The 15858-nt window shown below is 37.9% G+C and overlaps 1 protein-coding gene across 1 annotated transcript; it reads left to right on the top strand.

Moving 5' to 3' along the window:
* The first annotated feature begins 372 nt into the window (after window positions 1-372).
* Window positions 373-14009, top strand: LOC146614811 (desmoglein-2.1-like). Its single transcript, XM_085376869.1, has 15 exons — window positions 373-417; window positions 2911-3039; window positions 3905-4060; window positions 5699-5840; window positions 6331-6494; window positions 8525-8659; window positions 9202-9387; window positions 10144-10300; window positions 10355-10598; window positions 10681-10823; window positions 10927-11148; window positions 11410-11652; window positions 12210-12343; window positions 12486-12749; window positions 12996-14009. The coding sequence occupies exons 1-15, from the start codon at window positions 373-375 to the stop codon at window positions 14007-14009; spliced, it is 3378 nt and encodes a 1125-aa protein (XP_085232995.1).
* The last annotated feature ends 1849 nt before the right edge of the window (window positions 14010-15858 follow it).

Raw genomic sequence — 15858 nt, 5'->3', positions numbered from 1 at the left:
GCTCACTTGATTATATTGTATTATAGAGATTTGGTTATAGTGTATAATGTAGAAAATCTCTTAACACCTTTACATGCTTCACCTTACAAGGCCCTGGCTTTGCCCTCACTTCACACACTTACACAGGAGTCTTTACATGAACAGTCATGTAAAAGATCGACTATCTATGTTTCTCTTGAATTTGATGCTGTGGGGTGGGGGGGTGTCATTGTGTATTTGAGCTAGAGAGAGGGAGAAAGAGTCCCTCCTCCTTGATAAGCTCTGTGATAAGCCACCTCATCTCACTTCAGCTGTCACATTCAGGAAGCATAGCCTCCAGAACTCTGTCGGTTCACTTGATCGGATAACATTCGTTTGGAGTTTTCCCCGATCATGACTCGGGCTTCTTTTCCCGTGTTTGTGTTGCTGGTGTTTGCGGTGAGTTCAGTGCTTTTTTTTTTAATTTAAAAAGTAAAGAAGAAGACAAAAAAGAAAAAGCTATTTCACCACTTAACAAAACTGGTTTTGAAATGTCTTTGTTTATTTTTTGTTATCTGAATTCTGGAAGATGTTTCAGCAAATGAGTTGTTGCTATTATATAGAAACACAACATAATTTTCTCATCCAACTCACTGATAGTAGTTATAACTAGGTGTAATTGAAAATGTTTAGCCGTCATTGCATACTTGGCCGTGCATCTTCTACTTAGCACTCCCTTCTCTGGAAGCTTGAAGTATTCCATGTGAAAATTTTCTCTAGATGGAGTGATTGGGTGTGTTTCTCCTGTGATGCCAATACTTTACCAGCTAGAAAGCTGTTTACCGACTTACGTTAGATTAACTGGTGATTCTAATTTCAAAACATTAGATTAGAAAATGTAAAGGTCGAGCCATTTACATTAAAGTTACTTTCAGCTCCTTTCCACTTAGATTAATGAGAGGTATGACATACAGGGGTGTATGTGATGAAGTGTGCTGGTGTTGTTCCTATTATTTACTGCCATTGGTCAGTTGTGATGCTGATCCTGGACCAGTATTATAATGACAATATAGTTTTTAAAAACTATCACTAATAAACCAACATTAATAACATACGACATACAATGCAATGACAAGCCTGAACTAGCATTATTTTCATATCACAGGAACAACACAAACACGAGGATATCAGACATCAGATACACTTAAAATGGTTTTTTTTTTTCTAGTTTTGGTTTCATTATCTTTTTGATGTCTGTTCAGGTTTCCTTGTCTGTCTCTCTGTTTAACCATTTAACATTACTTTAATGTTTTGACACTTTTGACACTCATATTGTTAATTGTGTAGTTTTGCACATATCGAAGGCAATACAAGTGATACTGAACGCATCATTGACATCAGGATGATTAAAACAGGGCAGAAGTCCTCTATATGTTTTCAAAGACAAACAGTCTGGCAAGGCTTTCTAACGTTGATCCTGACTAATAAAGAACAAGTCTGTGTAAACGTGAGAGCAAAAATAAACTATATCAATATAAAACTGGGTCCTAAGAGTGCTGACATATATTATCATTAATATGTCCCTGACAAATTTGAGGAGCTAGAAAAGTGAAGGACAAAAAAGAATGCGGCCAGCCTAAAAAAATATGTGCTGTACATGGACAGCATCTTAAAGCTATGTCTAAAGAAGTGGGAAAAACTGACGCAAGGCTTAGGAGAAGAATCTCACACTCCATTTGGTCCATCTATTGGTCACTGAAGCCTTTTCAGAAATGGTCCTAGTGGAAGGGTGGCTGTTAACAAGGCATTCTTAAAATAGGAAAACAGGGAGAAAAGGCTGAGATATTCCAACAGCGAGTGTCTACAGCCATGGTTAAACACGGTGGAAATTCTTGTCAAAATTGATGGAACTATGAAAACAGAACAGAAGTATAGCCAGGACCATCTGAGTGGCTTCATTTTTCTGTATGACAGTTATATTGTATAATTTTAGTGTACTGTCAGTACACTAAAAGGATACATGGATAGAAAAACCCACAGTGAATGATGAAATAATTGCCAGAAAAGTCAACTTTTTTGGAAAGTTGGAGAAATGGAGAGTTTATTGAACCATCTGACAAAACTGTTTAAATATTAATAAGATTTTAACTTCCATATATGACTTTTAATTTGTATTGTATTTGCTACATCTGGCATTTTTTAAAATTACTTAAAGTGTGTTGTGCCACTTTTTTTTAGGTTTTTCAGGAGGGGGAAATCAAACTGATAATGTAGAAGTTTTGAAACTCACAAAAACTGTATGTATCAAATATGTCACACTAGGTATTAAGAGGTTAGAGACTTCAACATCATCTTGACAGAGAATGAGACAAAACGCAGTTAACAGGCAAAAGAGACAAGCATTGTTCTTGAAAACTACTTAAATTACAAGAAAGTTTGCCTAACAAAGTTAAAGAATAAAGGTGGTCATACTAAATATTAATTTGATTGTTAGAATCAAACAAACTCTAATTTTGCCCTAAATGTTATTGTCACGGTCTGCGGTGGCAGATCGTGTGAAGTGGAAAGAGAGTGGACCCAAATTAAAACTAACCGGGGCAAAACTAAACATGAGCAGATGAACTGATGATCCGACGAGGGACAAAGGGAAACTCACCCAATAAATACACAGCAGGATGATCAGGGAAGTGGAGGCAGCTGTGGAACGAGGAACCAATCAGACTTAACCAGACAAAATAAAACAGGAAACACAAAAGAATGAGACTAAACGAACAAGAAACTAAGAACTATTCATATCAGGAAGCGAGGAAGCACCAGCAAATAGGATGACAGATCACTACAATAAAAGTAAACAAGGTCAAAAATGCCCAAAACATAAACTCTGGATCACAGACACTAAAGCTATTATGTAAGAGTATTGAAGTTTGTTGTGTTGTGTCTGTTGTGTTATAGCTCCAAGCTCTTGCTGTACAGAATCACAACTCTGGATCCAGTTTGGTAAGAAAAAAGAGAGAATGGGTTCTTCCTCCAAAGCTTCTTAAGGAAAATTTCGATTACACTAAAGAGAAGGCGATTGCTAAGGTAAGTCACTGATACTTAATTTCACTTTAATTCTGTCTCCTGATTATTAAGCATAAATGCCTGTCATAAACAAAAAATACCCATGTATCAGTGAAGTAATTCAATGTTTAACCATGACTTTTTAGTGCCACCAAGATGGTTTTTCTTCAGGTATCGCCTAACCTTTTCTGAAACATTTTATGTTATAGATAAACCATCGACTGTAAGAAACCACTGGGCAATCAGTCCTCTGAACAATAGCATTAGCATTTCTAGGTGCTGGCTCAAAATAGGGATCCTATTGGATTTGGTTGTGCCAATTGTAAGAGGGCTTTCATGAAATATAAAGACTGTCTAATTGTTTGTGAAGGGATCTTTAAACCCCCATTATTTTCTTGCTTGCTGACAGTGATTTCAAATGCATTCAGATTATTATTTGAAAGTTATGCAACCAAAAACATATAGAAGAGAACACTGAAGAATTGTAATAAACTTATTACCTATAATTAGTGTGCATGTGTCAGCCATCATGCAGCCTGCTTTAGTTTTCCATACTTTAACCTCTCTTTCTTACTTTCTTTACTTTCTTTCTTTTATTTCCTTATTGTATTATTTAATTTAGTTTAGTTAGTTACTGTCTTGGAGCACCTGTGACCCCCTAATTTCCTTTATGTATTGAAATATTTTGATTTTGACTATTAGCATACTGTTTAAAAAATGTTTTATTATTTGACAATTTAACACCACCAGCTGTAAGAATAAGAATAAATCAGTTTCACACATAATAAGAATTCATGTTAAAAACAAATTATTTAAAGAAATAGACAACTTCAGTTTTTTGGTGCATATGTGGTGAAATAATGAAGTCTTCCACCTTGTGTTTCAGATTCGATCCGATCTTCAGTTTGGCTCAAATCTTCTCTACTCCCTGGAAGGTGTTGGGGCAAACCAAATTCCTTTCCATGTCTTTGTGGTTGACCAACATTCTGGTGATGTTCGTGTCACTAAATTGCTTGACAGGGAAGTGATCGATACTTACAACGTGAGTCCTCCTGTAGTTCTTCTTTGGTATGGAATAAGATTCAACAGCTGTCCTCAATACATTAAATATTAAGATAATTCAAAATGGACTGCCATTTATATACGCCTTTCCTCGTCTTAATGACCACCTCAGACTATAAAAAACATTAAGCAATACATTCATACAGTGCTTTAGTCTACATAGTTTAAGAATTATCTACAGCTGTGGTGGACGTTTACAAATACTCATCATCGGAATGAATGTCATGGTAATTTTGGGCCATTTCTTTGACCTTTTCTTTTTATGTACTCATGTGGTACATGTATTTTTGACTTTTGCTGCCATGATGCCAGGTCTCTCTTGGAAATTAGATTTTTAATCTCAATGAGATTTTTTTTTTTTTTACCTGGTTAAATAAAGGACTAAAAAAAAATCCAATGTCAATCATTTTTCCAAATGATTGTACAGCATTTCGGCTGCACAGTCATTGTACAGGCTGACTGACTCATTAACTTCTCGTTAGTGAGTTAGTCATGATTGACTACAACAGGTAGTTTCTCTTTAACAGCATAAAAAGGATTTTTTTGAACCACTCACTGGATTCACTAAGAACTCAGAACAATGGTAAAGTCCAAGGAACTTAGTGAATAACTAAGGAGGAGAATTGCAGATCTACAAAAGTTAGGAAGGTCACCTCTCACCACTCTTAAACAACTACAGATTCCAAGGTCATCATCAAAATAATTATATACAAGTACAAGTTTTTGGATATGCCACCACTTTGCCAAGTTCTGGAAGAAGATCCAAGCTGTTACCCTCAGATGAGAGGACATTGGTTCAGATGTTCAGGAACAATCCAGGAACCTCTAACACTCAAGCCTGCCATAAACTGGAAACTGCTGGAACACCAGAGTCACTGTGCACAGTGAAGTGAGTTTTACATCACCATGGACTGAGAGGGTGCTGACCAAGAATGAAGCTCCTGCTCCAAAATCTACGACTTCAAAGTTTGACACAGATTTATATCTGCCCACATGATCAAGCCAAAATTGCGCTTTATTGCCGCAGACGAGACAAAGATTAGGCTATTCGGTCTTTCAAGCCCAGAAAACCCTGTACCAGCTTTTCAGCATGGTGATGATTGCACCATGTTCTGGAACTATTTGCTCCCAGTGCTGCTGATACATTGCACAAATGAATGTGGACTGTGCTTAAAAGCCTGTATATATAATTGGGACCACTTCAAAGAAATAATTAAAAGTTCCAAACGACCATGGCACTCATGCCTATGATGAATGCATGTAAACATGTGACCACAGCTGTCGACCATATCAATGGCCAATTAGAAACATGTTAAAGGTTACAGGATACCATTTCAGTCATAGTTGTGTAAAGAAAGATGAAGTGATGGCATTTTATAGAAAAGAAGAAAGACCAATTTTGCCATGATAATATAACGTTCTACAAAGATATTTTTTCTGTTGCTCACTGTAATATATAGTATTTGCTCTGATATTAAATTGGTTTCACTAACCTTTGTCACCTAAACTTGTAAAATGCACCTTTACTGGTGGTAAATCCATACTGCAAGGCGTTGTAGTTTATGTCAAGCTAAATAACGAACAACAATGGTTACATTTCTATCTACTACTCTTTCAGTTGTCTGGTGTTGCTATGTACAACAATGGCACAATTGCAGAACAAAAAGTTGACTTACGAATCAAGGTTGTAGATGAGAATGACAACTCTCCAGTATTTCCAGATGTTGAACCTGTTGAAGTAGATGAGCTCAGTCCTAAAGGTCAGTGGTGTGAATCTCATTCAAATTTGTAATGGTAGTGAGCGGTGTAAAACGAAATGATTGAATTATAAATTAAACAAAAAGGATTTTGATTTTTCTAGTGTTTGTGTAATTGAGTGATCAAATTGCTAAAGTCTTTCCAATGAGCTGCTGGAGGTTACAGACAGCCTGCGTTCTGCAGTTCATGTTATTTCACTATTATTATTATTTTATATTTATTTATTGTCTGATCTTGTAAATAACAATTTTCTGTTAACATTTGCTCATTATGTAAAAAGCATTATTTGGCACACAACAGTTAGGAGCTCTTCTTGACAAGTTTGTATCATTGTTTTAAAACCAGGGCAGGACACTGCACAATATCAATATGGAGAACAGAATGTCTGTTTTTCTCATGTACAGTGTCAATGAATGTGAAATTAAGTTTTGTTTAAAATTTAAAATTCAAATTAAATTGAGTTTTGTTTTGTTTTTTCATTTAATGCTACAGATACCTTGGTTACGACAGTCACTGCATTTGATGCTGATGAACCAGGAAATCTCAATTCTCAGATTGCTTATAGCATCATAGTTCAGAATCCAGCGGAAGATATGTTCTACATAGACAGACAAAGTGGATCCATCTTTGTTAAAAGGCCTGTTCTGGACAGAGAGGTATGAACTATGTATGTTTGACTATATGATTCAAGAAAGTTCTTTTAATAACATGGGATAGTGGTGAGATATATAACCACTATATATGGCTATATATAGGGGAGGGGGAGGGGGGGGGATAACTATTTATCAGAAAAAAAAATTTGTTTATACACTGGAGCATATAGTAAAAGAGCATATAGTAAAATCAGTGGCAGCTGAAGGGGCAGGTTTTATCAGTAAACCACAGTCGTCGACACAATTGAGCTTGTTTTTTATTTTGTGTTTCGATGGCCTGTCATATTCATTCCTCGATCTCTGTGTCCTCAGAAAGGGCCTTTAGAGACATTATTATGGAACAAGCTTACCAAGCCAGAGCAAACATCCAAGGGCAAATATTCTGGATACAGTAAAGGCAGAGGGTCCTTGTTACCCTATTTAACAAATCTGTCAACCTTTTGACCATTCCATAAATAAAAGTCTCTATTGTGTTTGTGTTAATGAAACTCAAATCCTTTAAGTAATTACAAGATAACAATGATTATTTTCATTCTGTCCATTCAGTTAGATACTATGACAAAAATGATGAATGAAACATCTTGATAACATCCCAAGTCTCTGTTCTAACTCCAGTATTGTACAAACTAGAGATGGACCGATCCGATATTACGTATCGGTATCGGTCCGATACTGACCTAAATTACTGGATCGGATATCGGAGAAAAATAAAAAAATGTAATCCGATCCATTAAATATCACGAAAGCACCTCACAAAACTTGCAACACGCCGTAACTCACCTCAGAACGTTAGCACGTCGGAGCAGTATGCATCACGTGATAGAGCGGCTGTGGCATGCGGGACCTGTGGTGGTCTGAATAGCATTTGGAGCTTCGCTAGCAACCCGGCATTTCATCTCCGACAAAGTTTTCCCGAGAGAAGTAAAGCAAGTGTGTAAGTCCATCTCTAACTGTTTGTAAAGCATTCCTGCGTTAAGCTTAACAAGCGACTGCCTCTCCTGCTGCTACTTCAATCATGAAACTGCTTAACGATCAGCTGATCGGCTTTTCTGTCTCTAGTTTGCTTTTGGCCCACTTTGCACCAGAAAGAGGAAACCAGCGGCTGAACAACAGCAGCACGTTTAAGCTTGATCAGCTGTTGTTAGAATTTATTTAATATTACTTTCTACACCAGGATCTTTTTCTACGTAGCTGACGCTGGTAACTGTGCAGGGGCGGATCTAGCAAAGTTTAGCCAGGGGGGCCGATAGGGCATTAACAGGGAAAAGGGGGCACAAAGACATACTTTTCTTTCTTATTCTCATTTAAAATGTCTAGCTTTTAATAAATAATTATCTGACACCCAAAGTTTTAATTTGATGTAAAATGAATAGAAGTCAATTACTGTATATAGTAACTATTAAGTCTAATATATATACCCTAGTAAGCTATAGTACTTTTTCCTTTGGGAAGGTACCATCTGTGCAGTCTGCAATTCTGTTGAAGAAAGATGTTGAATCTATTTAATATTTCTTGAAAAATAATTGATTTCTGTGCATTTTTTTTCACACTGCATCAAATTAAGGTTGATTACGTCAATTAAGCATCATGAGGTGGAGCGTGAGGGGTGGTTCCCTATTTTTTATTTATTTATTTTTGTTGTTGCTGGGAGTTGGAACCCTATTAGTTAGGTTGATTAATATTTATGCTAAGTACTCTTTAAAATACCAGAATAGGGAGGATGGTGTAGGTTTGAGTTTATTAGATTGATCAGTATTGCTGAACTATGAAATATTTTTTTTTGCATACAGGTATAACAGAATAGCTTTAGTGTAGTTGTTGTTTTAAACTTGAGTATGAACTTATACAAAATGCAGCAAGATATTTAAAAAAAAAACAGTTTTGTTGATTAAAAAACACTATATCGGATTCATATCGGTATCGGCAGATATCCAAATTTATGATATCGGTATCGGACATAAAAAAGTGGTATCGTGCCATCTCTAGTACAAACGTATTTGTTTAATGACTATTTTGATGTCTTTTAATTTCAGACATGTAGTAAGTACATTCTGACGATAAAAGGTCAAGATCGAGATGGACATCCAGAGGGAAACACCGGAACTACCACTATTACCATAAATATCCTTGATGTAAATGACAATCCTCCCAGACTGGAAAAAGATCAGGTACCTCTCTTCCTTACATTTCTCTATATTAACATATACAGCAGGGGAAATATTTATTTGACCACCTGCTGAATTTGTGATTTTGCCACATAGAGAGAAAAGTATTCATTTTTAACGTGGTTTCATTTTAATGGGAGAGGCAAAATATCAACCAAAAATCCAGAAAAAAAGAACATTACATAGAATTATGAATTGATTTATAATAATAATAATAATAATAATAATACATTTTATTTATAGGCGCCTTTCAGACCCTCAAGGTCACCTTACAATAACACGTGAACAATAGCCAATTGCATGTCATTGCGTGAAATAACTATTTCGTTGGCTGAAATCAAAAAGTTATTTCAAATGGCACAGAAAACAAATAATGTGCAGGATAGGACTGACAGAACAGACTGAGGAGGCTCACACAACACGAGTGAGGATGTGACCAAGAACAGAGTGGCACAGAGAGTATATACATAGGAGGAGATTAGGGCAAAGTGAACACATCCGGACACAGCTGAACTCTAATTTCATGTTATGCATTTCACTTACAGTATGAAGGAAGCATTGAGGAGAACACAGAACAAGTGGAGGTGATGAGAATCAAAACAGAGGACCTGGATCTAAAAGGCACAGACAACTGGGAAGCTGTGTTTGAAATTGTCAAAGGCAATGAGGCTGGGTATTTCAGCATTAAAACAGACCCCAACACCAATGAAGGCATCTTAATGCTTGACAAGGTACAACCTTTTTAATTAAGAAGAAATTATGTGCTGTTACTCAGCTTTTTTACTATCTGGCAAATGCAAAGTCAAACTCTGTGGCAAATGGCCCTCTTATGAATGAGGTAAGGATCAGAACCTTGATCACTGCAGGGTGATGATTGTTTCCTATGGTTGACTATGCTGCCATTCACAAGAGTGCTATTCACATATATGAAGATTTGTTTTACTTTGGTTTCACATTTCATTACTTTGTTACAGAGTTATATAATGTCATTCCAATAATATGTTACTTTGGAACGCATTACACCCTACAATGTGAACTTAGACTCAAAGTATTCCAAAATTTGATAAGTGTCTCTTATCGATAAAGCTCGGAGTCGTTAAATTTTGCCTTCCAATATTTTAAGCTGTCATTGACTTGCTTATTCAGCTTGCGTCAAGTCCCTGTTGTACTACCCTGTAGTACTTGGCTGGAAGACAAAACTATTACCACTGTATGAGGTTTACTGGCCATTGCTATATGACTACTGCCCATTACTTTAACAATTTTTTTCAGAACATTCATAACACATAGCACAGGAGCATAATTTTGCAGGTTAGTTTATATAAAATCCATAATACCTTTTGTTTTACAAAAAGCAAAAATGCATCAACAATAGCAACACTCCAATTATAGATGCATATAAAACACTGTATTGTTTCTTATGTGTCATCAATCATTTTAATTATTTTTTGAGCTAAAAGATATGTTCTTGTATCCGTCATTTACAGGCTGTGGATTATGAGGATGTAAAGAACCTTGAACTAGGCTTAACCGTCAGGAACAAGAATCCATTAGTTGGAAGTGGAGGCAGTGGAGCAAGTGCAGCATTTGGAGGCGGTGGTGGAGGTGGTGGTGGTGGAGGTGGTGGTGGTGGAGGTGGTGGTGGTGGAGGTGGTGGTGGAGGCGGTGGTGGAGGCGGTGGTGGAGGTGATGGTGGAGGTGGTGGTGGAGGTGGTGCCACTGGTGCCAGTGGTGCCAGTGGAGCAAGTGGCGGAAGCAGTGGAAGATTTAAAACCTATCCTATCAAAATCAATGTGAAGAACCAGCCGGAGGGGCCACGATTTGATCCTAAAATCAAAGCTATTCCTGTCTCAGAGGAAGGGAAATCCTTTAACATTAAAAATGTTATTGCAAGCTACCCTGCAAAAGATGGGGATACTGGACAACCAGCTAAGGCAGTCAAGTCAGTCCACATACATATGTGTCAGCTTCTCTTTCTGTGCACAATAATAGTGATACTCATAACTGGTCTATTTCTGCTGTAGATATGCCAAAGGCTCAGACCCTGACAACTGGCTAACGATTGACCCAGAGACAGCTGAGATCAAACTGAACAAGATGCCTGACAGGGAATCTCCATACCTGGTCAATGGGACATATACTGCCAAAATACTCTGCATTTCAGATGGTACGGCATGAATGTTGAAGAACTCTCTGGAGAAATATCAACGCAAAAAAATAAATAAATAAATACTGGATTATATATGTTTGTTTCTGGTTTTACACCACAGACATGCTTGGTAAAACAGCCACTGGTACGATAGCCATCCAAGTGGAAGATTCTAATGACCACTGCCCCACCCTGACCAGCAATTTCCAGACTCTGTGCACCACAGCAAATGCTGTAATTGTGAATGCCAGTGATCAAGACGCATATCCTAATGGCCCCCCTTTTCACTTTGAGATTATTCCAGAAAACACAAAAGGGAAATGGAACGTGGAGCATCTAAATGGTGAGATGATGATTTCAGTTTTTTTGGGGTGTTTTTTTTTTTAGATGTAGTAGTTAAATAAAGAAAACAATGACAAAAGACAAAAAAAGGTCAATATACTAAAGTGTTGTTGTTGCTGTTGTTTGCTTTGTTTGTTTTACAAATTTTAAAATTTTATTTTGAGATAAAAATGTGGATTACAATCTGTCATATACACTCTAAGACTAAATCTATGAGTAATGCATATACATACTTATTTCACATTTTTCTGGTTTCTGACAGACACTACAGCTATCTTGCGGTCTCAGGAGGCTTTTTGGCCTGGTGTTTATGAAGTGGAATTTGTGGTGAAGGATCAGCAGGGACACGCCTGCCCTGAACCTCAGAGAATGACGGTCCAAGTTTGTACCTGCGAGAATGGAGTTGTGTGTGGAAACCAAGGCAGCAATGGTCGTGGTAGAAAAACAACATCATTAGGACCTGCGGGCATTGGGCTAATACTAGCGGGCCTACTACTGCTCTTGAGTAAGCATTATGTGATTTTTTTTTTTATTTGAGAATTTTGATAAGATAAAAAAGGACAATGAAAGAATTATACTGATACTCGAACCATAACAAAATGTAACTCTCTTACCTAGAAATTTAAATAAAACACTTACTGACTACTTTATAGGTAGACTTGGTCAGCTTTTAATTATATAAATATATAATCAGCCAATCATATCACAACACCATCTATAGGGAATCTATGGAGAATAAAGGCAGGTTAGGAAAAGAGGCATAAACTGGTACTAGCAGGGTTTACCTAATAAACCCTGTGTCTCTCCCAATAGGAAATACATAGCCAAAAGTAATTACAGACCAAACTATTCTACACTTGCTACCAATAACTACAAAAATTAAACAGATTAGACTTTTGTAACAATTTAAAATCCCCCAAAGCTTACCAAAGCTTAAAGGAATCCCAGTAATTACATCTATTTTAGGGATTTTACACATTCTGAAAAACTGTTTCACCTTCTTTTGACCTCACACCACATTTGTAGCTTTAACTTTAAATAAAACTTCTTTTTTTTTTACAGTCATTCCTCTGCTACTGTTATTCTGCTTATGTGGATCTGCTGTAAAGTTTCCAGACCTCTTTAGTGACATGCCTGATTTTGAGACCAAGTCACACCTTATTGACTACCGCACCGAAGGGCCGGGAGAAAACACGGTGAGACTGCAACTACCTTAAGTGTTGAAAACGGGAATAATCTCGGCATCGATGATGATGTCTTTGTGAAAGCTCCTTCAAAGTGATTTTTAATCACAATAAAAAACTGTTCACTGTTCTAACAATTGTATGACTTTTATAGGAAGGGCCACTACTTGTGACTATTGACACAGTTAAAAATGGAGCAATGGCACCAGCGGGAGGTTTTGGTTATGAGGCATCTCTCACTGACATTGATGGGATGAAATTTGGCACCTATCAAGGTGGTTTTTCAACTGACTACAGACAAGAAATGAGGGGTTTCACTGATTTCCATTCAGAGTTTGAGACCAGAGAATCAAGGCAAGGTGGATTTTTTGATAGCATTGCCCTGCCACGTCACTTCCTGGCACAGTATTACTCTCAGGTGAGAAATTAGCTGACAACTAAATGGACAACTAAATCCAATTAAATGGAAAGTTTTAACACTAAATGTGATATGTAGTAGCTTTACTAATGATGTTAGGTGAACACACGTGTTAATGTTGCAACTAATAATGTTTATGTGGATATTATTCACTTTTTATTGGCTGTCACTGTCGTCAATAAATATGTCTTTCGTTATTTTTAAAGTGTATTGATTTTTTTATTGATTGATTTTTTTTTTATACAGAAGACAGTCAGCGGAGAGGACAACCTTGGCGTGAAGGATGGTTTGTTGGTGTATGATTATGAGGGCCAAGGGTCCTCTGCTGGCTCAGTAGGCTGCTGTAGCCTTTTGGAGTCAGACAATGACCTTCAGTTTCTTGATGACCTTGGACCAAAGTTTAAGACTCTCGCAGAGGTGTGCAGTGGCAAGACAATTTCTTGTGATGACAAACAAGCGCTACCCATTACCCCTAATGCCTACATCAATACTCAAACCTCAGTATCAAGTTTGATGAGTGCACAAAAGCTCTCCCCTCCACCCAAACTGGAGCCTGCCATCTCCAAAGTGGAGCAGAGTGTGGTCAGGAAGACAACGGAGCACTCTGAAATTGTAAAGGAAAGTACAGCCAAGGTGAAGGAAGAGATGAACACAATGAAAACAGGGTTAGCAAATCAAGGCCAGATGCTCCTAATGCAGCAGCAGCAGCAGCCTGTGTACTACGCCACCACTCCTGTGTTGCAGCCAATGCATTATGTAGTCCAGCCACAGGTCCACAACACTGTGCTGCTGGCTGAGGCACCAACCACCAACCTTCAAGGCCTGATACTGGTTAACAACACACAGTCTGGACCTGCCCAAGGAGTATTCGTTCAAGGGCAGACACTAATGTCCAGTGGACAAGCCCAGGGCCCTGCAATGGTGCTGGTGGAGAATGGTGACACCCATAGTTGGAGTGATGGCCTGATCCAAGCTGGGAGCTTGTCTGGGTCCCAGACCATGATGGTTGTCAAAGGCAAGGCCCCTTCAGGGTCAACGAAAGTGCTAAAGGGGAGCCAGGGTCGTCTTGTTCAGGGAAGTACTCTACTGTCAGAAGGGGTCTCAGGATCTAAGAAAGTGCTGACAGTTGGAGTGCCAACTATGACCAAAGAGCAGCTGGTTCAAGAGGGAGGTCTTTCAAAGAAGAGTGAGGTCTTTGGCTCTGAAAAGGTCATCTACAGCAGGAGCAGCCAATCTACTGCCTTAAAGGCAAATCAGTAGAGCATTCACTGTAGTGACCCACCTACTGGTTTTTAAGGTGACAAGAGAAAATCATTAAATGGCAGATGAATTCCTGGACAACAGACGACCCTTTTTAGTTTCAAAATAGTGCATTACTCTTATGCTTTCAGTATTTTCATGGGAAGCCTGTAAGAGCAAATGGTGGTGGTGAAGGGTGGTGGCGTGTGTGTGTGTGTGTGTGTGTGTGTGTGTGTGTGTGTGTGTGTGTGTGTGTGTGTGTGTGTGTGGAGGGATATGCAGCTTGTGCAGCTTTTCCTGGATGAAATGTAATCATTTCACAGATTAAAGGATACCCTTATTACATTTTAGTAGATGTTGCACTTTGAAATGTTGCTACTATCAAGCAAAACTTAGACCTGTGGGAATAATCAAACCATTCAGTAATCCATAATCTCCTTTGGATGGTGCATTTATGTCATTGAAGAGATCACTTTCACATTACTCATCACATCATAAAGCTGATAAATCAGAATGTGTTTTTCCAATTGGAATGAACTTTGCCTCTAAGAAGACAAGTGGACTCAAATCATGACAACAGAATGCTCACTACAATATCAGGACATCATCTTCTCATGTAACTATCAACTTTACCTGCTCTTCTTTGTTCTCAAGTTAACACTGTATTATGTGTGTGGGTATAATTGGTATCAATTGTTACATTCTCATGTTATATTTTAGGTCATCACTGCTCTCATTGTCTTGTTTTATTTTTATACCTATATACAATCTGTGTGTTTTTACACTAATAAAATAAAAACATTAAAGTCTTTTAGCTCATTGAATTTGATTGTTATTGCTCAGCCTAGACTGATGGGTACTGCAGAATGAACAACCCAATTTTGTGAACACAATAACTCAAGAATGATGTGATGTGGCATTTAGAAAACCATAGGTGCGTCTACTAAAAGTCTCAGACAAGTTCATATCTTGCCGACAGAGGTCAAGTTTTCTGAAAATCTTGCGAATTTAACAATTTGATTTAGACGTCATCTATAAGTTTCAAATTGATACCATAAGTTGCATCTGTTAAAACTCGCAGATTTCATTTCTGAAAATCTGGTGCATGCTATAACTCAAGAAAAGTTATGATACCATAGGCATATCTACTAACAGTGAACTTGAATAATTTGGTGACCTTGACCTATCAAAGGTCAAATAGACCTTTGACAGATACAATCATGTGTGGTCATATATACCATCATGTCAATGCAGGAAACAATACACTGTGATTACAAGAGCTTTCAAACATTCATGCAAGGCTTAATAAAATAGGTTTGCTTCTGGTGATATAGGTATTTCTGGGCTGACCCCCCAGTCAGAGAATTATTTTTAAATCTTTCGGGTTTTCTATTACATTGGTAAGGATTTGTGGCTGCGTTGATATGTAAAACCTGGGGTGTTATGTGATTGTGAAGAATATTTTTGCCAATAAAAACATATAAAATTCTAAATTATGACCAGTGTTGTAGAGCGTATACTTTACAGGGAATTATGCCACCTTTCTGCTGGATGTGGTGATCCAGCCGATCACCAGGCGACAAGCAGGTGGGTTGATTACCACAGGTATGCATGGGAAGAAGGTGGAGTAAAAGTAAAGTGTGGTTAACTAATGTGCACACACACAAACACACAGGAGGACTGGTGGGCTATGACAGAACCCCCTTCTCCTAATGGGAACATGCTGGAAACCAACCATGTTTATCAATGTGGAGGCGGTGAAAGGCCCAGAGCATGGCCTTGTCCAGAGCAGCTGCCTGTGGACTCCAGGAATCTTCTCTTGTCCACAGTCCTCCTTACGATGTACACTGGGGGGCTACCAATGAGCTGG

Source organism: Diplotaxodon limnothrissa, linkage group LG17 (assembly GCF_057381915.1).
Source record: "Diplotaxodon limnothrissa isolate DT_005_m linkage group LG17, D_limnothrissa_male_GT1.1, whole genome shotgun sequence".
NCBI lineage: Eukaryota > Metazoa > Chordata > Actinopteri > Cichliformes > Cichlidae > Diplotaxodon > Diplotaxodon limnothrissa.
This window is presented reverse-complemented; position numbering and strand designations above follow the sequence as displayed.